At 35.9% G+C, this 24,335-nt stretch overlaps 1 protein-coding gene across 1 annotated transcript in view; it reads right to left on the bottom strand.

Moving 5' to 3' along the window:
- The window catches only part of SREK1IP1 (SREK1 interacting protein 1), a 46,894-nt gene that overhangs the window by 4,639 nt on the left and 17,920 nt on the right, over nucleotides 1–24,335 (bottom strand). The window contains exons 4-5 of the mRNA XM_025446860.3: nucleotides 16,552–16,695; nucleotides 2,043–2,115 (exon numbers count right to left, since the gene is read on the bottom strand). Coding sequence (XP_025302645.1) covers nucleotides 2,043–2,115; nucleotides 16,552–16,695 — 217 coding nt within the window. The remainder of the gene's footprint in view (nucleotides 1–2,042; nucleotides 2,116–16,551; nucleotides 16,696–24,335) is intronic.

Raw genomic sequence — 24,335 nt, forward strand, 5'->3', positions numbered from 1 at the left:
AAGTTAGAATACTTGAATCCTCTAGATGCAGAGTGATACAGATGAGCACTTGCATTCCAAAGTAATTCTGACTAGTTACAAAAAAGATATTTAAATAAATATAAATAAATGGGATGATTTATCATTATTCTTTATTTTTCTAATATTAATCTGATACAAAATTAGGGGGAAAAGTATAGAATTTCTTCCTTTAAAATGAAAAAAAAAAAAAAAGAAAAAGAAAAGTAACAAAAAAGTAGAGAAGCCATCTCTTAAGATCTTGTATGAACAGGTATACAACCATGTACCCACACCCAAACTCTAAATGTGTGACAGGACAGATCCGTCTTAGATTTCAACATCTCAAGAGATAGTTGAGTGATCTGACCGTTAGGAGTGAAACCTCAAACTAAGAAAATTTGACAAAGACACACAGGAGGAAAAAAATAAACACGTGAGACCACCAGGCTGTGTCTGCAGAGTGACTCGTATGAATTCCCTGACCTTCCTGTTTAGGAACTCACGAGTTTTCCCTTGTTTCCTGTAATGCTCTACTCCTTTTTCCATCTTGTCTATCTTACTTGGACTTTTACCTGTTTCAGGGGCTTATTTTCTCAAGGATTCTCTTGTTCCCTCTTCAATTCTGTTATTGTTAATTCTTGTCTGTTTTCCTGTTTTAAAGACTCTGCTTGACCTCTGCATTCTGACTAGAGCTTCTTTGCCTATACATTTTTCTTTGGCTTTTTGGTCCCAGATTCTCATTTTTAAGGTACTGTGTCAGACCTGCACACAACAACAATTCTATTAAGGTGGCAAAATCTCTGCTAAGTATGCCCAGAAAAGTTCATTTAATTTCAGGTCCTGTTGGAGGTCGTGATACCCCAGTCTTGAATAAATAATCTGTTATGATAAAACAAGTATATTAGACTTTGGAAGAAATTTTTTTCATTTTTCCTATAAGCCATCTATCTTGCTGTGCTAATGCAAATCATTCAACAATACATGAGTCAGACTACAAAATACACTGGGTTCTACCTCCCTATTGTTTTTTTTTTAAAGATTTTTTATTTATTTATTAGAGATACAGAGAGAGAGAGAGAGAGAGAGAGAGAGAGAGAAGCAGGCTCCATGCTGGGAGCCTGATGTGGGACTCGATCCCGGGTCTCCAGGATCACACCCTGGGCTGAAGGTGGTGCTAAACCGCTAAGCCACTGGGGCTGCCCCCTATTAGTTATTATGTTAAAGATTATTTAACTCCCAACATTTGAGAGAAAGAGAAAACTTTTCCAATTTATAAAGTAGCTGAGGGCTAAAATGTACATATTAAAAGCTTTATGAAGTAAAGCTTTTTGAAGTAAAGGTTCTGATTTGCAGAACCTACTTTATTAGAGAACTAGGGTCCAAGTCAGACATTACTAGCGTCAAGGGCCTTAAAAATGTCTATATGTACATGTTTATTCTAGTATAAATGAAATTGCACCCATTAACCAAAGAAGAAACTGCTTCTTAATTCTTTTGATCAATTTCTTTAACCAGTTAGTTATTAAAAGAGTTGATACTAAAAATTCATGGGTGGCTGATGAGGGTTCTGAGAGACCTAAAAGAATTTTTAGCATGATTAGTGAGCATGTAAATCCTATTAATAACTTAATTTTGTAGCCATGGCAATGATATTTTGAGAATACAAATTTTTTTTGAGAATACAAATATTTAAGCTCCAACTTCATATATATGAGGACAAAATATATATGTAAATAATTTAGACATCATCTAATTGAAAGCCTGGATGATGTTTTAAACTCAAAATTCTAGAACACATAAAAGAAGGGAGGGTGGCTATTATTTATTTATACCTTAATTTGCTACAAAAAAAAATTAAGTTGGCTGAATATCAACTTTATTTTTGATTCCTGACTTTAATATTTTAAACAACTGATTATCTAATTCCCATTAGGAAAAAAAACTAGTGCCAAATTAACTGGACAACACGCACAAAATAAAATTTTGTAATTCATCCTGGATTTACTGTCCTGCTTTTAAAAAACAATGATGTTAAAAAATACCTTTTCCTTTTTTTTTTCAACTTGATTTTCTCCTTGCTTTTTGCTTTTTTCTTCTCCTCTTCTTCATTTACTCCTGTGTGTTGAGGGGAAAGAATCAGGACATGATGAATCCATATCTAATACGGTAGGTACACATTTTTTTATTTTGCTTGTTGATCAATTTCATTGGTTAGAATATTATGCTTTTCTTGTAACACTTTCTCCTTTCTTGATAGTTTTTTAAATTGAGGTATAATGACATATAACATTATATTACTTTCAAGCATAAAACATAATAGTTTGATACCTGCATACATCATAAAGTAATCACTGTAAGTCTAGTTAACATCTATCACAATGTTATACAGTTATATTTACTATAAGCCTAGCTAACATCTATCGCGTTATACAGTTACCAGAAATATTTTTTCTTATGATGAGAATTTTTAAGACCTACTCTCCTACCAATTTTCAAATATATGATACAGCACTATTTATTAACTACAGTCAACATGAACGTGACATCTCCATGACTTACTTATTTTATAACTGGAAGTTTGTACCTTTTGACCACCCTTATCAGCAGCCTAATAACCACAAATCTCTTCTCTGTATCTATGAGCTTGCTTTTTTTTTTCTTTTTTAAGATTTCACATTTGAATGAAATCATACAGTATTTGTTTTTCTCTGACTTATTCCACTTAGCTTAATACCCTTAAGGTCCATTAATTATTTTTATTTATTAAGAAGCTTATAAAAATATTATATGCTTTCAATAAACATTTCAAATACTACTAGGTACATTAAGGAAAAAGTTCATATACTCCACTGTTAATTCCTATAGCAAATCAATGTCAACAATTTGGTGTGTACCTTTTCAGATCTTAAAAAACAAAACATACAATCAGATACAGCTTCTTCTTCTTCTTTTTTTTTTTTTTTAAGTATATGCCATGCGCAATATGGGACTTGAACTTACCACCCTGAGATCAAGACGGCTGATCCTACATGTTCTACTGACTGAGCCAGCCAGGTGCCCCTCAAATACAGTTTTAAAATTTTCTTTTTCAAGTAAACTTAGCATCATGGGACTCAAGGGTCATGAGGTTAGGTTAACAGGACAGTAACAACAGATCTAATATTTATGTTTTTGGTATCCCTGAAGGAAAGGATATATACTATTTTCTAACATGTTTCTAAAATGAACAATTTGGTGTATTTTCTTCTAAGCTTGCTAATATACCAAATATGTACATATAATCACTTATATAATTACATGTGACTCCCAAGTTTTTTCTTTTGAAAGACAGATATATGATATTTTATATGATATATACATACAGTGGTATATATAATATTTTGCAACTTATTTCACCTTTGTTAAAAATCAGTTGGACAGGGAAGAAAAATCAATTAGATTTCTGCTTCTGGGAAGATGAAGTAAGTATACTCTTCCTATTCCTCCAGTAAGTTCAACTAAAAATACCAGACATTATAAAAACATACATTAAAAAAAACCTGAAAAGTAGAAATAAGATAGACTGGTCAAGGATCTTGAAACCCAGAGAATGACAAAGTAGTGGATTCCCTGGAATTCTTCTCGCTTCCTATAGCCCAGAGTTGGAGCTGAAGAAGCTGGCAACTTGGCAATGTCAACAGGTACAGACAAAAATGCCCCAACAAAAGCCTGATTTCTTTAGCCAAAGGCTAGGGAGAGGTAGCTGTAGATATTAACTGCCCTTACTCAAGCCTAACACCACAGAAAATTCTGGCATCAACCCCAATCATGTAAGCAGCAGCTAGATGGGAAATTAGACATTCTCCCCTTGTAAAGCTATGATAGGGCACCTCAATTCCACAGTCTGAGGAGTCTAAGTAAGTGGCCAGAACTTTTATCTCTATTGGCCAGTAAAAAGATCTCCACTAAGAGAGTCAATGGAGACCACATAGGAATGTAATGATGAGGTACTCCTCCCATCTACAATGAAGTACTGTCAGAGGAGATCTAATGAAAGTCAGGGCCTTCATCATCAAGACCACTCCCACCATGGGATACCCTAATAGTGGTAACAGGATCACTCCCACCTCACACAAGAAGCCATGACCACTTTGAGTGCTGGTGGAACCTGAGTGGAAAAACAGAACTTATGTCTCCACCTGGCAGTCACAAGGTGGCATCCTCATTTTCCCTTCTGGGGTGGTACCAGAGAAAATCAGAAAAGAAAAGGTTTAAGAAAAGTCAGAGTTTCTTTTTTTCTTTTTTTAAAGATTTTATTTATTTTTTCATAATAGACATAGAGAGAGAGAGAGGCAGAGACACAGGCAGAGGGAGAAGCAGGCTCCATCCCAGGAGCCCGACGCGGGACTCAATCCCAGGATTCCAGGATCGCGCCCTGGGCCAAAGGCAGGCGCCAAACCACTGAGCCACCCAGGGATCTCTGGAGTTTCATAATATAACAATGCCCAAATTTCAGTTGAAAAGAACTCATCAAGTCAAGAACCAGGAAGATCTCAAACTGAATGAAAAATGAAACAATCAATATGACAACACCATAATGAGAGATTATAATCTGAAAGAGATGTTAAAGCAGCCATTACAAAAATGTTTCTATGAACCAAATAATGAGGTATTTGAAATAAATGAAAAAAATATGAAAGCCCCAAAGAAATTAAAAATCCAAAGAAGAACAAAATAAAAATTTTAGAAGTAAAAACACATTACATGGAAATACAATAGTCAGCAGATGGGCTCAGTAGCAGAATGCAAAGCATGTAAGAAAAATATCACTGAACAGGAAAACAATAAAAATCACCCAATCTGAGCAATGGAGAGGAAACAGATTTAAAAAAGAGACTCGGGGTCTGTGGGACAATAACAAAAGATACAATATTTATGTTACTAGAGTTCTAGAAGGAGAGTATAAAGAAGGAGGGGCTTAAAAAGTACTTGTAGCTGAGTGAATCCCAAACAAGATAAATCCAAAGAAATCCATATCAAGACATAAAACAATTAAACCTTTGAAAACTAATGAAAAAAATCTTAAAAGTAGCCAGAGGGAAAAAACCACATTATTTATGTGAATGAAACAATTAGAATGGAAGATTTCTTATTAGAAAGCGTGGAAGCCAGAAATACGTGGCACAACATTTTATAAGTGCTGAAAGAAAAGAAAGGTCAACCTGGAATCCTCTACCCAGTAAAAATATTCTTCAGGAATGAGGGAGAAATTAAGACATTCTCAGATAAGAAAAAGTAAGAATATGTCACCAGCAGAAAGACCCTAAAAGAATGGCTAAAGGAAGTTCTCTAAATGGAAAGGAAGTGATAAAAAAAGGAACGCTGGAACATTGAGAAGAACGAACATAGGAAGCAAAAACATGAATACGATAGGCTTCTCTTCTCTTGAGTTCCTAAATTATGTTTGGTGATGGAAACAAAAGCTATATAATCATCTCATGTAGTTCTAAATGTATGTAGAGAACACATTCAAGACAAATGTACAGTAAAGGGGAGAGGGTAAAGGGGAATAAAGGGAGGCAAGTTTTCTACTGTTCAATTAGTATAATGACAATACCAGTAGACTGTGATTAATTATGTATATATGATACCTACAGCAAGCCCTAAATTATGTATATATTATACCTACAGCAATCCCTATAAATTGCTATACAAAACATCACAGAAAAATTTACAAACACTACGGACAGAGTCGAAGACACTACAGGCAAACCAAAATGCAATTCCATAAGTGTTTCAGTGATGCTATAACTAAATCAAAGCACTAGAGATAATCTTAAAAGATGTTCAAGTACCCAGAGGAAGGCAGGAAAAAAAAAACAAGAATGAAAAAAACAAGAATGAAAAACAGAGGGAACAGAAAACAAGTAATAAAATGGCAGGATTAGCCCTAACATGTAAATAATTAATGTAAAAAAAAAAAAAGAAAGCAATTAAAAGAAATATGCAGAGTGGACTGAAAAATACGATCCATCCCTCACACTGTCATAAGACTCCCACCTCAAATAAAATTATATAGACAAATTGAGCAAAAGGATAGAAATGTCAAACAAACATCATCCAAAGGAAGCTAGAGTGGCTATATTAATAGCAGATAAAACAGACTTCAGAATGAAGAAAATTACCAGTGAGAGAAAGAGATTTAATACAATGATAAAAGTTTCAACTCAATGCAGAAAATGCCTTTAGCAAAACTGACAATGATTTCATAATAAATACTTTCAGAGAAGATAAGAATAGAGAGAATCTTTCTCTTTCCTTTTTATATTTATTTATTTATTTATTTATTTATTTATTTATTTATTTTTAAAGATTTTATTTATTTTTTCATGAGAGACACAGAGAGACAAAAAGGCAGAGACATAGGCAGAGGAGAAGCAGACCCATGCAGGGAGCCCGACGTTGTACTTGATCTCGGGACTCCAGAATTACGTGCTGGGCCAAAGGCAGGCGCTAAATAGCTAAGCCACCCAGGGATCCCCTCTCTTTCCTTTTTAAAGATTTTATTTATTTGAGAGAGAGAAAGAGAGAAAGAGAGAAAGAGCACAAGCTAGTGGCAAGAGGGAGAAGGAGAAGCAGGCTCCCCAGTGAGCAGGGAGCCTGATGCAGGACTCGGTCCTAGGACTCTGGGATCATGACCTAGGCTGGGCCAAAGGCAGACGCTTAACTGACTGTGCCACCCAGCAGCCCCCAAGAGAATCTTTTTCAACTTATATAAAACTTATGGCTAACATTATACTTAATGGTGAAAGTATAAATGCTTTTTTCCTCCAGGATTAGACTCCAGGTAAGAACATAGTCTCTCACCACTCTTTCTCAACACAGTGCTGCAAGTTCTAGGCATGGCAATAAAGCAAGAAACAAGAAGTAAGAGACTTACAAATCGAAAAGAAATAAATGAAACCATTCCTGTTTGTAGATGGTATGTTGGCTTACATAGAAAATCCCAAGGAACCTATAAAAATCTCTTAGAAATAGGTGAGCTGAGCAAGTATAAACATACACAAAAGAATCACATTTCTATATACTAGTAATAAACAGAGACAACATTCAGAATACTTCATTTATAGTTATTTTTAATAAAATAAATGGTTGTAGGTATAAAGCTAATAAAACATGTACAAGACTTTATATCGAAAACTACACAATGCTGAATAAAGAAATCAAAGACCTAAATAAATGGAGAGACAGATCATGTTCATAGATTGGAAGATTCAAGAAGGTAAGGATGTCCCAATTCTCCCTAAACTGATATACATGTATAATGCAATTTCTATCAAAATCCCAACAAGATTTCTTTGTAGATATAGTTAGTATTATAAAATTTATGTGGAAAGAACAGAGAATAATTAAAACAATTCTGGATAAGAATAAAATGGGAAGAATCAGTCTAGTCACTTTTAAGACTTAACTATGTTAATCAAGACTGTGTGGCAGTGGTGGAAGGAAAGACATAGATCAGTGGAATAGAAGATAGAACTTAGACCAACTGATTTTTAGCAAAAATGCAAGAGCAGTTTAATGGAGAAAGATAGCTTTCCAACAGAGTGCTGGAACAACTGGTTGTCTTTAAGCAAAAGACTAAGACTTGGCTTAAGACTTTCACACAAAAACCAACTCAAAAAAAAAAATCATGGACTTAAATACTATTCAACAAGAAATACAAACAAACTATTGAAAATACGCAGCAACTTGAGTGAATCTCCAGAGAATTATACCTAGTGGAAGATGCCAATCTAAAAAGATCATATACTATATTAATCCATTCATAAAACATTTTTGAAAGCATAAAACATTTTGAAATTCCAGCAAATTTTTGATTGCCAGAAATTAAGAAGGTAGTAAGGACCAGAGGGAGGTGGGCGTGGCTTTTAAAAGGCAGTATGAGTGGCCCTTGGTGTGACAGAAATATACTATATCTTGATTTTATCAATGTCAGAATCCAAATGTGGAAGATATCGCCATTGAGGGAAACTGGGTAAAGGGCACAAAGTCCTCTCTACACTATCGCTTATAGCTGCACATGAATCTACAATTCTCTGAACATAAAAAGTTCAAAAAAATCAATTGGCCATAAATGTATTGGTCTTTTTTGTTCTATGCTATCCTTTTATCAATATCACACCGCCTTAATTACTTGTAGCTTTATTCTAAGTTCTGGAATCAGGCTGTGCTAGTCCTCCAATTTTATTACTCTTTTCCAAAGTATTTTGGCTATTCTAGGTTCTTTACATTTCCACAAGACCTTTAAGATTCATTTGTCAATTTCTAATACAGCCTGCTAGAATTTTGATTGTGGGTAGTTTGAATCCATACATCATGTTGGGGAGAATTGATATCTTGAAAAGACTGAATCTTCTCTTCCATGAATATGATCTTTTGATTCATTCATTTCTTTAAATTCCCTCAGCCATGTTTTGTATGTTTCAAGCTTGCACACCTTCTGTCAGTTTATCCCTAAGTATTTCACATTCTTCATGGTGTCATAAAAGGTATTTTTAAAATTTCAGTTTTTGATGGTTCATTGTCACAATACAGAAATATAATTGATTTTGTGCCCATTGATCAATCAAGGGCAGAGGGAGAGGCAGGCTCCCTGCAGGGAACCCGATGTGGGACTGGATCCCAGGACTCCAGGATCACGCCCTGGGCCAAAGGCTGACGCTCAACGGTTGAGCCACCCAGAGATCCCTGGTCTTATAAATTGAGTTGAAAAGTACTCCCTCCTCTTCAAGTTTTAAGATTTTTATGTAGAAATGGTATTATTTCTTCTGTAACATCTGGTAAAATTGAGAAGCCATTCAGCTATGGAGTGAGTCTTCTTTGTTCAAAGTTTTTAACCTAAACATTTAACTTCTTTAATAGATGCACACCATTCAGTCTACTTCTTCTTGAAAGAGTTTTGGTAGTTTGTATGTTTCAAGTAACTGACCATTTTATCTAAGTTGTCCAATTTATTAGCATAAAGTTTTTCACAATACTCCCTTATTTTAATATCTGTAGTAGTAGTGTTGTCAGTTCTTTCATTTCTGATACTGGTTTTTGTTGGCTTGTTTTGATTTTTACCTGATCAGTTCAGAGTGCAATCTTTCAATTTTACAGATCTTCCCAAAGGACCAGCTTTTGGTTTTACTACTTTTTTTCTATTGTTTTCTTATTTTCCATTCCAGTGACTTCATCTCTGATCTTTTTAAAAATTTTTTTTTTATTTTTTATTTATTTATGATAGGCACACAGTGAGAGAGAGAGGCAGAGACACAGGCATAGGGGGAAGCAGGCTCCATGCACCGGGAGCCCGACGTGGGATTCGATCCTGGGTCTCCAGGATCGCGCCCTGGGCCAAAGGCAGGCGCTAAACCACTGCGCCACCCAGGGATCCCTGTGATCTTTTTTATTTTCTTTCTTCTGCTCACTTTGAGTTTCATTACTCTTCTTCTAGTGTTAAAGGCAGAGGTTAAGTTATAAATTTGAGACATTTATTCCTTTCTAATATAGGAATTTAGTGCTGTCAATTTGCCTTAATACTACTTTAGAAGCATCTCATAATATTATGTTGTGTTTTTTGTTTATTCAGTTCAAAATACTTTCTAATTTCCTTTTGTTTTTTTCTTAGACCCAATCAGTTTGTCTCAAATAGTTTGAATTTGTTTTTAGGTGCATGACCACTTAGTATTCATAAACACTTATTATTCATATGTCCTCTTCACTAACATTTTTATCATTATAAAGAAACCCTCTTTATCCCTAGTAATATTCTGTATTGAAACTGACTTGATCTGATATTAAAATAGTTACTTTGGGCAGCCCAGGTGGCTCAGCGGTTTAGCGCCGCCTTCAGCCCAGGGCGTGATCCTGGAGACCTGGGATGGAGTCCCATGTCGGGCTCCCTGCATGGAGCTTCCTTCTCCCTCGGCCTGTGTCTCTGCCTCTCTGCCTCTCTGCCTCTCTCTCTCTCTCTCTGTGTCTCTCATGAATAAATAAAATCTTAAAAAAAATAGTCACTTTAACTTTCTCTCATGCAGGTTTTTTTTTTTTTTTTTGTATCTGTAAGTTCAGAATGACTAGTATAAACATGCCCGTCCCCCCAAGTTATAACAAACCACGCAAATAAGTAGCTATGGGAAAAATAACCACTTCCATTTAGGAATGATGGACAAGGAGTCCAAGGACTAGGTTATACAGAGAAATTAATTCTAATAAAGACAAAATAATTCTAGAATTTAAGAACTATTTTTTCCTGGCTACTACTTAGGAACTAGCATTATTAACAATAATTGTACATGTGAATTCACACACTGTAAACAGAAGTTCCACTTAGTTCAGTGTTTCTACGCTACCACTCTTAAAACGATTCCACCTCTATTTATTGAAGTTCCTTCTGAGACAGAATGTTGAAATGTACATAAACATAGGGAAAAGAATCTAAATTTTTACAAAACCGTATTTTCTTAGAAAATGATACAATCAACCCTTGGAGTATAAAATTAAAGGCAAAAACCCCGTGTGTACTTTTGCACTTAGGTTTTGTAATAATCAGCAAGAATGGTAGTTTCTAGTGTAAAAAAACAGGAGTCAGAGTGTATGATCCAGTGCTTAGAGACAACTTTGGGATAACGTGAAAGAACCATCCTAGTAGTATCAGCAGAGTTAGCTACTTGATCTTTGTTTGCATATGTCACCAGGTTTGTAGCTACTCCAGTTGCTTTTAAATACCTAACAAAAGGAATCCCTGGGTGGCGCAGCGGTTTAGCGCCTGCCTTTGGCCCAGGGCGCGATCCTGGAGACCAGGGATCAAATCCCATATCGGACTCCCGGTGCATGGAGCCTGCTTCTCCCTCTGCCTGTGTCTCTGCCTCTCTCTCTCTCTGTGACTATCGGTGCATGGAGCCTGCTTCTCCCTCTGCCTGTGTCTCTGCCTCTCTCTCTCTCTCTGTGACTATCATAAAAAAATAAAAATTAAAAAAAAAAGATTAAAAAAAAAAAAAACCTAACAAAATAGTTCCAAACCTAGATCCATTAATCTAAATTTCCCATTCACTTTTGTTACTTCTAATCAACTACTTAGCAAATATCTTTCATGGCTTTCTTATAAAAAGTACGTTTTGAGCCAAATACAGGTTTTATTCTAATCATGTTACAGATTCATTTAAGTTCTATCTTTATGAAGCTTGAAACCACCACTTAAGTCGTTCACTTGAATCTAATTCCAGCAGTTACTAAAGAGAACAAGCGACACAATTATTGGTAACGTGCAAATACCTGATTTGGGCATTTTCTCCTGAGCAGCATTCAGTATCAACCATCTTTAAATACTATCAAGTATGAATTTAACATAAACCTTTCTTTAACAGGGTGGGTGGCTCGGCGGTTTAGCACTGCCTTCAGCCCAGGGCCTGATCCTGGAGACCCTGGGATCGAGTCCCATGTCAGGCTCCCTGCATGGAGCCTGCTTCTCCCTCTGCCTGTGTCTCTGCCTCTCTCTCTCTCTCTCTCTGTGTCTCTCATGAATAAATAAATAAAATCTTAAAAAAAAAAAAAAACAACTTTCTTAAACAAACCAAACCAAAATATCAAACTAAGCCCAAACTCCCAAATTTGCCAAAACACAACACTTCTTTTCTGGACAGAACTAAAAGAATATCATAAAATATTAAGGGATGAGATATGAGAAGAGGACTATTTCCTGATGACAGGTGAATAGTTAATAGTTAATTAATATTAAATAACTCCAGGTACAATAGAAGGGGAAAAAAATCCATATTCTTGAATTTCTTGGGACCTCGGTAAACAGTAAAATCCTTTTACCTTGACTTTCTACATACTATAACATAAATAGGACTTCAGATATTTGCTACTACCACGTGCAATTCCAAAGGCAAGTTTCTGCAGCAAGTTCAAAACATACTCTAACACCTCTAATACCTTCACAAGCTTCCTAAAGCATTGTAGTGTCACTAAACAGTAAGCATGCTCATACACAAACACACACAGTGAGTCCATAACATCATATAATCCTCATTATACATGGATTATTCAACCTTTCCCTGTTCACAGCACTTGTAATACAACTGTATAAGGCTTCACAGGTTCCAGGTTGTCATACTATAAGACAACAATGTTTGCTCCTATCCATGTCATGTCCTGCTCTCATGTTTTCCAATTTGTGTCAAAAATTGATGTATTTGTCATTTAGACATTTGTTTTAAATGAAATAAATTACTTTCTATTAATTCCTTAAATACATTAAATACATTGAAAAACATACAACATGATAGAAATAAACGAAAGCAGAAGCAAAAAAGAATATAACTTATACAAAAGTAAGTTTTGAGTTTTATTTGGTGATGTTTCCCTCTCTTCCCCTTTATGTTTCTATTTCATAAAAGCAGGAAAACTAATTAACATAAGCACACTAAAAATTCTTCACTTTCTTCTGGCTTGCTATTCTTACTGTGATTATAAAAAATTCCCCAAACCATAACTTACTCAAGACTGCTGATATTAGAGCTCTCTCTAAGAACCAAGGAAGGATTCAAGGAGCCCTCAGAACCACTAAAGGCTGTGGCATGAGAACTGAACAAGTCAGCATTGTATCCTCACCCCATCAGACATCCTGAGCAGTAGCAGATAAGTTACCCATGGAACTAACCACCCCTCTATACTCCCTTCCTCCCTGTATTGAGGAACCAATTTATTGTTTATGTGAGTAGGGGGACACTGGGCTTCCATTAGATGACCATGAAATAAATAATTCTTTATTATTAAAATATGCATGATGAGCTGAAATAAGCACTCTCCTGAGAGGGAGCCACGAGACTTGGAAACAAGTTCTGAGCTTAACTTTAAGTGGCCATAGGCAAGTGTATCTTTTTAAGGAAAAAAAAAAAAGTTTATATTGAGTCAGTTATTCTCAATATGAGGTTAAGGGAAAGCTGCTTCTAACAAGGAAGTTTTACCCACTACTTCCTATCCTGGTGGTTATAGTAATATTAACTCCCTCCCTTTCCTGCCAAGGTGAGATTTGTCCCAGATTTTCTGATTAAAAAATCACCTCTAGACTAAATCACTATTCAGGTTGAGAGTGTACTTTATCCTTCAGATCAATGTGGTGATGGAAAAAAGGTGAAGAACCAATAGATTGGATAATCTCTAAGGTAGGAGAGCAGCACACTGTACTGTAAGCAGTATGGGACTACTGGGCAAGAAACATGATCACAGTGCTGGCTTTGCTGTGACAAGTCAGTGACCTACGGAGTCATCTGTCCTTAGTTCCTTTTTCTGTAAAACTAGGTTTAAATTATGGGTTCTCTAAAAGCCTTACTAATTCTAAAACTTTTGGTTTGGTCTGATTCTGGGTTTTCTCGGTTTTGTTTTTGCTTGTTTTTTTTTTTTTTTTTGTTTTGTTTTGTTTTAAGATAGGGCAGTGTAGATGGATGGGCTAGAAACTGTCCCTATGGAGCTGACAATCTTAGGCTTTTTCTCCTAGAATCTTTAGCTTTGCTCTTTTCAGCCTGGTCTCTGTGACTGGTGTGGCTGTCTTCAGGAGATCTCCTCTACAAGTGCTCTAGAAACACCCTTCTTATCTCTACTTCCTATAGTTTTCCTTCTTAGGGTCTACTCCCTTACTTTGGAAGAAACCTCTGGAATCAGTGCTCTAACAAAGAGTATGTAAGAGGAAATTTTTTTTTTTTTTAACTTTGAATGACTGCCAAAGCCTTTATTCTATTTCACACTTGGTTGATAATTTGATTGGGTATAATTTGATATAATTTTCCTTCAAAAATCTGAAAGCATTACCACATCTACTAAGTTTCTAGTATTTCTTTAGAGAAGAACAGAGTTATTCTGACTCTTGATCTTTCACCTGTAACCTGTTTTATCTTTGACTCTGGGAGTTTGAATTATATTCTCCTTATTTCCTATTGTATGAAGTTTTTCAAAAGTGTGGTTTTGTGTGGATCTATTTCTGACACTGTGCTTAGTTCTTGTTGAATCCTTTCATCTGGAAACTAATGTTCTTCAGTTCTTGGAAACTCCATCTTTCTCTTTCTAGAGTTCATCTGAATGAAGTATTCCCCTGATTGAGTCTTCAATTGCCTAATCTTTTTTTTTCTTCTCTTGTTTTGCTTGTTAGATTTATCTTCCATCTCTTTCAAGTTTTTTTATGTCTGCTTCTTTTTTAATTTTCAAAAGTTCTTTTGTTGTTTTGTTCTTTTTATAGAATCTTATCCTTCTTTCATGGGTGCTATAGCTTATTTTTCTACAAAATTGGATATTAATGACTTTTGTTTTCTTCTCCCTGCACAGACTCTATCCTTCAGGTTGATCTGTCTGCTGGTTGGTTTTGGTATCTACATTTCACATGAGAGTCTTTCCTCAGAAATTTAGTGCTCCCTGATTGTGTAAAAATCTCACACAGTTTTGAGCAAGTGAAACTTAGAAATCTTAACTTTGCTGGTAATTTGGCTGTCACATCCTTTAAGTTCCTGAGGTCAGTATCTTTATTTCTTTCTTCTGAGACCAGTCAGACCTCCTAGAGATTAATCTTTAAATCTTCTACCTGAGTGATTCTACCCAGAGTCTGGGAACCAAAGAGGTGAAGATGGCTGGAAGGTTCTCATCATTTTCTACCTGTACTTTAACTTATTGTTTTCATCTGTGTTTGGTATGTCCTAGTTTTAAGACCCTTTGTTTTACCCTGTCTAGAAAACAGAACTGTAGTAGCCACTGAGGTGATAGAGGGAAGCCATCTGGCTTCACAGAGTAGGGGAAGCAAATTGAGGAGGATTACTTCAGATTTTTAACCAATCCTCTGTTTTTAGCTTTACAAATGTCATCACAGAGGTACCTGAGGATACTCATTATCAAGTCTTTAGGGAGTTTTGAAGTGTATACTATCAGGTTACTCCTTAGACCTCCTACTATTAAAGGATTGAACTTTCTCAAGTGTGCAGTGCATTATCACTAAACTCCTCTGCTTTTTAAAATTTTGTTATTATTGCTATCTCATTTTCTTTCTCTTTGTGGGTTTATGTTTTTTAAAAAAAAGTCTTCCACTATCATTTCGTGGTGTTTCAGTATGTGATAAAATCAAAGGTGTACACTCAAGCAGCTATCTTTACCTGAAGCTGTATATACTCATATGTAGTGTAAGTCTTGTCTGCCGTTTTTAGGATTCTCTCCTTCTTCTGCCTTCCCAGCTTGTCCTAGTATGCTGGCATTTGACTTCATTTACCTTCATTAGATGTAATATGGAAAACTTAAAAAGTTTTAAAGTGTTTATGGTTTATTTTTGACTTGTGATCTAAAATGAGACTTTAACCTTTATGTATCTCTCTCATTCCAAGCATTTTTATTCTGTGTGACATCTACCATATGGCATTTTGAAGTTTACAAAGTATTTTCACATACATACAGCATTATTTTATTCCTAAAAACCCCTTGCAAGGATAGGCCATTTTATATACAAGATGGGAAAAGAAATGGTTAAACAGGTATGCAATCTACTCTCTCTTTGAGGAGAAAGGAGGATGCCACCAAGAAAGAAAACAGATAATTTATCAAATTTCTTTGTAAACATGCTAATGAGAGACCTCCTGGAAACAAATTAATGGTATTTGCTAGCTTGAGAATACTTTGAAGGGGGGAGCAGAAACAGGATTGTGCTTAAATAACAGAAATTTATTTTCTTATAATTCTGAAAGCTACAAGCCTATGATCAAGTTGTTGGCAAGAGAATCCTTATTTATAGATTTCTTATAGCAGGATGTATCTATTTTGTCCAAGATTGCATATGGTAAATAATCCCAGCATCTATGGATTTATGAGGCATGTCACCCTGGAAAATGCAACTATATGGACATAAAATTAAGATGCTTCATGACTAAATGACTTTTTTGTGTGTGTAAGTAATAAAGAAACCTCATGTTAATCTCAGCCAGAGGGGGTTCTGACATAGAAAGAAAATACCTGGGGAGCTGTACTAATGGTCTTAGAACTCTTGCAGCTTTCCCTCTGCCTCATGATCATTTATATATTTGAAACCATTAGTAAAGCTGGATAATGGCTAAGGTCACTGATTTGAAGGAATATGATTTAACAAACTAATACTTTGTGTTATCCCGCAAGGAAATCAAGGTTCACAGTGGTTAAATGACTTGCTGAAAGTCACATGCTACAAATGGCCAAACAAGTGTAGAAACGAAGTCTTAAATCAGACTCTTTGTACCATGTGACATATGATAATGTGATGGAAACAACAATGACAAAACCTGTGTTGCAGAATCAGAAGTAGACTTGCCTCCTGGTTCTAACACTGATCAGCTGTTTGATTTTGGGCAAAGTACTTGCAACATTCAAAGTCTATTTCCTTACCTATGCACTATCTCTTATATAAAATACACAAGATATCTAAATGATAAATACAACAGAAAAATAGATAAACATGACATAATACAACAGAATGTTTAGGAACATTTTTAAAGGATGGAGGGAAAGAAAAGCATTACTTACTTTTTTCTTGTAATGCCTGCAATTTATTCAGTTCTTCATTCTCTTCATCGCTCTCTTCACTGCTTGTACTGCTCACATCCAAAACTATGTCCCTTTTGGGATCTACTCGGAGAAAGTTGCGGCATTCAAATGTCAGGTGACCAGCTAAGTAAAATAAACAAACAAAAATGTGAATGACAAAATAACACATACACTATATATTTTTATTTTGTTGCCTCATGGTTAAGAAACCAGTTATACTTTTATTTTTATTTTATTTTTTTTCCAGTTACACTTTTAATGATTTAATGTTTAGTTCCAACTTCTATTATTCAGTGGGTAGTACTTTGCTTTTCCTGAATGAACCATGCAGAGAGAGAACTTTTTCCTTTATTCATCAGGGCTTCTAATTTAATAAGCACTTTTTGGCTACATCATACTTCATGTATTTTCCCTTTCTATGTACTTACTTACAGAGTGAGTATATAGCTTTCATCTAATTAAAAGTGCCATGATAATATAACTGTGCTTTGAAAAAAAAAAAAGATTTATTCATTCATTTTAGAGATAGAATGAGCATGGGAGGGGGAAAAAGAAAGAGAAACTTCAGCAGACTCTTTGCTGAGCACGGAGTCTGATACAAGGCTTGATCTCAGGACCCTGAGATCATGACCTGAGCCAAAACCAAGAGTCAGAAGCTTAACTGACCGCACCACCCAGGGGCTCCTGATGGCGTTCTTTTTATTTATTTATTTTTTATTTTAAGATTTTATTTATTTATTCATGAGAGAGAGAGAGAGAGAGAGAGAGAGAGGCAGAGGCACAGGCAGAGGGAGAAGCAGGCTCCGTGCAGGGAGCCTGACGCGGGACTCGATCCCGGGACTCCAGGACAACGCCCTGAGCCAAAGGCAGGCGCTAAACTGCTGAGCCACCCAGGGACCCCTGATGGTGCTCTTCTAAAGAACACTTAAATAAAAATTTCATTCTGAAAAAAAAATTCATTCTGGCATCATTTGCCTCCTAAAGACTCTCCCAATAATAAAGCTATAATATTTACTTATTTATCACATGATACCATGTATTCAAAAATCAAATAGGACAAATACCAGAAAAGTACAGGAAATTATTATTACTATTTTTAAATGATGTTATTTTTTTTAAGATTTTTATTTATTCATGAGAGGCACAAGGAGAGGAGGCAGGCAGAGGGGGAAGCAGGCTTCCTGCAGGGACTTGATCCCAGGACCCTAGGATCACGACCTGAGCCAAAGGCAGAAGCTCAACCAGTGAGCCACCCAGGTGCCCCCAGTACAGGAAATAATATAACCAATATCCAAGTGCCTATCACCCACATGTTAACATTTTGTCATATTCACTTACAGTGTTTAAGGTAAATGTTTGCATGCCTGTGCGTGCGTGTGCATACACACATACATACACACAGGTGGGACTTTGCACAATTCCTTGGAACCCTGTCTTAATCTCATTCTACTCCCTCTGTCTTCAGAAGTTGGTACACTGCAGTTGGTATTCATCCTTCCAAAACAGCATATTGGATTATTTTATAACATAAACTCAGTGATATTTACCTATCATTCTGCAACTAGTTTTTGCCTCCCAATATTATGTTTTGTATTCATATATGCATTCAAATATAAATTCACACTAACACACTCACAATGAAACAAAAAGTTACCTGAAGCATTACTACGCTTGATACTCAGAAACAAAAATAAAAAACAACAACAAACAGTGCTGATGGTAACTACATAATTGATTTCACAACCCACTAATGATTCACTAACTTTGTGCTAGGGTTTATTTCTAGTTCTCTCTTTGAGTGTGAAATCCTTTGGAAGTTCTAAATTTATACAGTAACAACTCTAGTTAGAGTCCCAATCTTAACCTGGACCCCAAGCCTTGCTTTTATCCCCTGTACTCTGTCAACCCATATAAATACAAGTTCATGAACACTGGGTTCAGGAATACCCTCAATTATTACCTCTTTAAATTTCTGCTTTCCTTCGATTGTTGCCCTCTAATTCTTTCTTTCTAGAACACTATTGTATCTAAAATAATGTACTGTGCATTTTATACAAGTTTCTTAGTTGTTTACAAGAGGATCCAGTCTGCCATACTGCTGGAAACAAGTTTCCTCTGTTGTGATTTCTTTCCAAATGAATCATTCAGAAGTATTCTTTTTATATGCAAACATATGCAGTTTTCAGATCATGCTTTCTGATCAGAAAGTAGGGTCTGAAGTTGGAAAAATCTCAAATACACAAATTAAGCTTATACCTAAAGGAACTGGAAAAAGAACAGCAAATAAAGTCTAAAACAAGCAGAAGAGAAATAATAAAGATTACAGCAGAACTCAATGAAATACAGACCAGAAAGACTGTAGTACAGATCAATGAAACCAGGAGCTGGTTCTTTGAAAGAATTATTAAGATAGACCCCTAGCCAGACTTATTTAAAAGAAAAAAAGACTCAAAGTAATAAAATCATGAATGAAAGAGGAGAGATCACAACCAATACCAAGGAAATACAAATGATTTTAAAAACATGTTATGAGCAACCACATGCCAACATATTAGGCAGTCTGAAAGAAATGGATACATTCCTGGAAACCTACAAATTACCAAAACTGAAACAGGAAGAAATAGAAAACCTGAATAGGCCAATAACCAGCGAGGAAATTGAAGCAGTCATCAAAAACTTCCCTAGGCCAGATGGCTTCCCAGGGGAATTGTACCAGACATTTAAAGAAGAAATAATACCAATTCTACTAAAGCTTTTTCAAAGGATAGAAATAGAAGGAATACTTCCAAACTCATTCTATGAGGCCAGCATTACCTTGATCCCAAAACCAGACAAAGACCCCACCGAAAAGGAGAATTACAGACCAATAATCCCTGATGAACACGGATGCAAAAAGATACTAGCCATCCAATAGGATCCAATGTACATTAAGAGGATTATTCACCAAGACCAAGTGGGGTTTATCCCTGGGATGCAAGTGTGGTTCAACATTCATAAAACAATCAACATGATAGGTCACATCAATAAAAGACAAGAACCATATGATCCTCTCAAAAGATGCAGAGAAAGCATTTGACAATATACAGCATCCATTCCTGATTAAAGCTCTTTAGAGTGTAGGGATAAAGGGAACATCTATCAATATCATAAAAATCATCTATGAAAAGCCACAGTAAACATCATTCTCAATGGGGAAAAACTGAGAGCCTTTCCCCTAAGATCAGGAACACGACAGGGATGTCTACTCTCACCACTGCTATTCAACATAGTACTAGACGTCCTAGCCCCAACAATCAGACAACAAAAAGTTCATTTTTAAAAAATGAACTTCTGGAGAAAAAAAAAGTGGGATCTGTATGAGATCAGTTATTTGGTATTTGCTGAGATTTCTTCTGTGGATTATCATGTAATAAATTTATGAAATGACTTGGTATGTATTTTAAAAACATATATATCACTCTGTTGAATAGAGTGCTATGTCTAATTTGTTGCTCAAATCTTCATTTTTTTGTCTAATAACTTCTGATAGTATAATTTTCAAGTACTTCTATCATTAAAAATTTGTCAATTTCTCCTTATAATACAGTTTTTGCTATAAATATTTGAAGATTATATTAGTAAGCACAATCAAGATCATTATCATTTTACCTTTTTCATTGATTGTTCTTGAATCTCTATTATTATTATTTTTTAAGATTTTATTTATTTATTGAGAGAGAGAGCACAAGCATGGGGAGAGGTGGAGGGAGGGAAAAGCAGACTCTCTGCTGAGCAGGGAGCCAGACATGGGGCTCAATCTCAGGACCCCGGGATCACGACCTCAGGCAGACGCTCAACCAACTGAGCTACTCAGGTGCCCCCGAATCTCTATTCCTACACTGCTCTTACCTCAAAAGTCTGATACTGAAATTACTCTACTACGCTTTCTGTTATTAATCATATTAAGTTGCCATTTTTGTGAGAAAACTTCTGAATATCAATATTTAACCTATCTCCTCCCCTGTCCCTTTATTTTGAAAATTTCTATGTAGCCTTTATGTTGTTTTATTAATAATGACATATAACTGTACTTAAGCCTATCTAATTTGATAGACCATTTTTTTCCCAATTATTGAAATTCCAGTTAGTTAACATACATTGTGATATGTTTCAGGTGTAGAAGTTAATGATTCATCACTTACATACTACACCCAGTGCTCATCACAACAGGAGCCCTCTTTAATCCCCTATTCCCCTTCCCACCTCCCTCATCAATCTTCAGTTTGTTCTCTATTGTTAAGAGTCTGTTTTGTGGTTTGCCTATTTTCTACCCTGTGTTAATTTGTTTTGTTTCTTAAATTCCACATATGAGTAAAATCATATGCAGACCCATTTTTTAAAGTATGTTCTCATGTCCAGTATGGGGTTTGAATTCACAACCCCGAGATCAAGAGTTGCACATTCTACTAACTGAGCCAGCTAGGTGCCCCAATACCAGATCTATTTTCAATGTTAATTTCTCAACTTGGAAAAATAGATCCTGCTTCATTGGTGGCAGTGTAAATTCACTCCTCATACATGCTATAAGCTTGGGTTGCCAATTCTTGATTGTTCCTTTTCTTCTAATTATTACCTTGTAGGAAATCATACAGTAAAGTTTCTGGCCATTTTCTCTAGATAGTGAGTGGGATTTTTCTAATCTCAGCTTCACAGCCTTTCAAACAGGGCTTTATGCAAGAGTCCCCACTCCAGCCAAGCTGCCATCCCATAGTAGTCTAAGGCGTCATTCTCTAGTCCATAAAAGTCTACCCAGTAGGCCTGTGGACCTCAATGTTTTCAGCTATCATTCCCTGTCTGGCTTTGAGCAACTTTTCATTTCCACCACTAGGGATTTCCTATTCATTCATTTGAGCTGGGTTATTTTTATTGTTGTTACTCTGTTTTTCTCAGCATTTCTGTGTTCAAAGCACAAAAGAGGACTTTCTATCTTGGTTCAGCTTGCCATTTTGATCAGAACTCCTGATGATATAATTTTTCCTTTAACTTAAGCTAGCTTTGCACTCAAACACTTCATATTGCAATGAATATTTAAAGTAAATACTGAAATAATAACCACACTGGCAGCAAGCTCCATCTCACATGCATTTTAGCTTTATTTCAATGAAATTGACCCTAAACTAATACTAAGACAAGTTAGTCATAAAGCTACAAATAGTCTCCTGTTTTTTCTACTGGGGGAATAAGTGAACAAACTTAGGAAATAATTGTATTCCAAATTACAGTTCTTGTGATGTCTTTTCTAAATAGACTCTAAGAAGACAATGACCAGAAAACTCTTAGGTGACCAGACACAAATCCTGACCACAGATACAGAGACATTTCAAATTACAACATTTTAGTAGTTGGTTATAAAAAATGAAGGGGCCTTTTCAGAAATAGTAAATAGTAACTAATTCCCAAATTCAAGGTGCTCTGACTAGCCTAAACAATCTTGAAAAAGAACAGAAGTGAATGACTCACACTTCCTGATTTCAAAACTTTCCACAAAGCTAATCAAAACAGGATGGTACTGTCACAAGGATAGACATATAGGCCAAGAGAACAGAATTAAGAACCCAGAAATAAATACGTGTATGTGTATCTCCAAATGATTTTTGACAACAGTGTAAAGTCTACTTATTGGGGAAAGAATAGTGTCTTCAATAGATGGTGCAGAAACAAATTGATTTCCACATGCAAACTAATGAGGTTGAACATCTTTTTTTTTTTTTTTTTTTTTTTTTTTTTTATGATAGTCACAGAGAGAGAGAGAGAGAGAGGCAGAGACATAGGCAGAGGGGGAAGCAGTCTTCATGCACTGGGAGCCCGACGTGGGATTCGATCCCGGGTCTCCAGGATCGCGCCCTGGGCCAAAGGCAGGCACCAAACCACTGTGCCACCCAGGGATCCCGAGGTTGAACATCTTATTCCCATCATATGCAAACACTGACTCAAAATGGATCAAAGACTTATTATAAGAATTAGGACCATGAAACTCTTAGGAGACAGGAAAGGATAAGTTTTTTCAGGACTTCGAATTTGGCAAAGGATTCTAGGTAAACACCAAAAGCACCAGGGGTGTCTAGGTGGTGCAGTCAGTTAAGCATCTGACTCTTGGTCTCAGCTCAGGTCTTGATCTTGGGGTCGTGGGCTCAGGTCGTGATCTCAGCGTCATGGGATCAGAGCCTATGTCGGGCTCTGCACCCAATGTGGAGTGTGCTTGAGATTCTCTCTCTTTCTCCTTCTGTCCCTCCTGCTTGGTCCCTCTACCTCTTTCTAAATAATAATAAATAGATCCACAAACTAAATACCAACAACACCAGCAACAAAGGAAAAAACTGATAAACTAGACTTCATCAAAATTTAAAAATTTTTTGCAAAGAAATTAGTATAAAAGTGAAAAGATAGCCTACAGAATTGGAGAAAATATTTGCAAATCACATTGATAGGGTTTAACATCCAGTGTATATACAAGTTGTACAATTCAAGAACAAAAAACAACTCAATTAAAAAATGGGCAAAAGATTTGAATAGACATTAATCCAAAGAAGATATACAAATGGCCAATAAGACTATAAAAAGATGCTCACATGGGCAGCCCAGGCGGCTCAGTGGTTTAGCACCGCCTTCAGCCCAGGGCTTGATATTGGAAACCCAGGATCGAGTCCCACGTCAGGCTCCTTGCATGGAACCTGCTTCTCCCTCTGCCTGTGTCTCTGCCTCTCTCTCTTTCATGAACAAATAAAATCTTAAAAAAAAAAAAAAAAAAAAAAAAAGATGCTCACCATCATTAATCATGAGGGAAATTCAAATCAAAAACCATAATGAGATATCAATTCCTACTATCTACTAGGATGGCTACACATTAAAAAAAAAAAAAAGGAAAAGAATAATGTTGGCAAGAATGCAGAGAAGTTGGAATTCTTACACATTTCTAGTGGGAATGTAAAACGAAATGTTCCATTTTAGTGGAAAACAGTTTGGCAGGCCCCCTAAAAGCTGAACAAGGTGACCCAGCATTCCACTCCTAGGCATATACCCAAAAGAACTGAAAAAAGGGATTCCAACACATAATTTCATGGCTCCATTAGTCACCATACCAATAAAGTGGAAACAACCCCAGTGCCTGCCAACAGATGAATGGATAAATACAATGTATCATATCAACCACAAAACAAAGAAACAAAAACAGAGATGAATTTTGAAATGTTATACTAAGGGAAATAAGCTAGACACAAAGTACAAATACCATATGATTATGCTTACATGATACAGTCAGAATGGCCAAATTCATAGAACAGAAAGTAAATTGGAGGATGGGGCCTGGGGGAAGGGAGGGCTGGAGAAATAATGGTTATGGCATTTCTGTTTAGGGTAATGAAAAGTGTCAGAATAAATAGTGGAGTTGGTTGTACAACACTGTGAATGTAATAAATGCACCTGAATTATATACTTAAAAATGCTTAAGATGGCAAATTTTATGTTATATATATATTTTGCCATAATTTTTAAAAATAGTGGGAAAAAGACGATGGCATAGTGTAAAGTCTTACAGATTACCAGATTTCAATTTCCAGTCTCCCCACTTAATAATAAAGTAATCCTCCTGAGCCTATTTTCTGATTTGTAACAGTAACAATCTAGGCAATCTAGGCATCTGGTGCCGGAATCCATCTTTTTTTTTGATTGTTCATGAAAATGGGCACCAGGAAACCTACTTCATAAGGTTGTTTTAAGAATGAAAT

This window comes from Canis lupus, chromosome 2 (assembly GCF_003254725.2).
Source record: "Canis lupus dingo isolate Sandy chromosome 2, ASM325472v2, whole genome shotgun sequence".
NCBI lineage: Eukaryota > Metazoa > Chordata > Mammalia > Carnivora > Canidae > Canis > Canis lupus.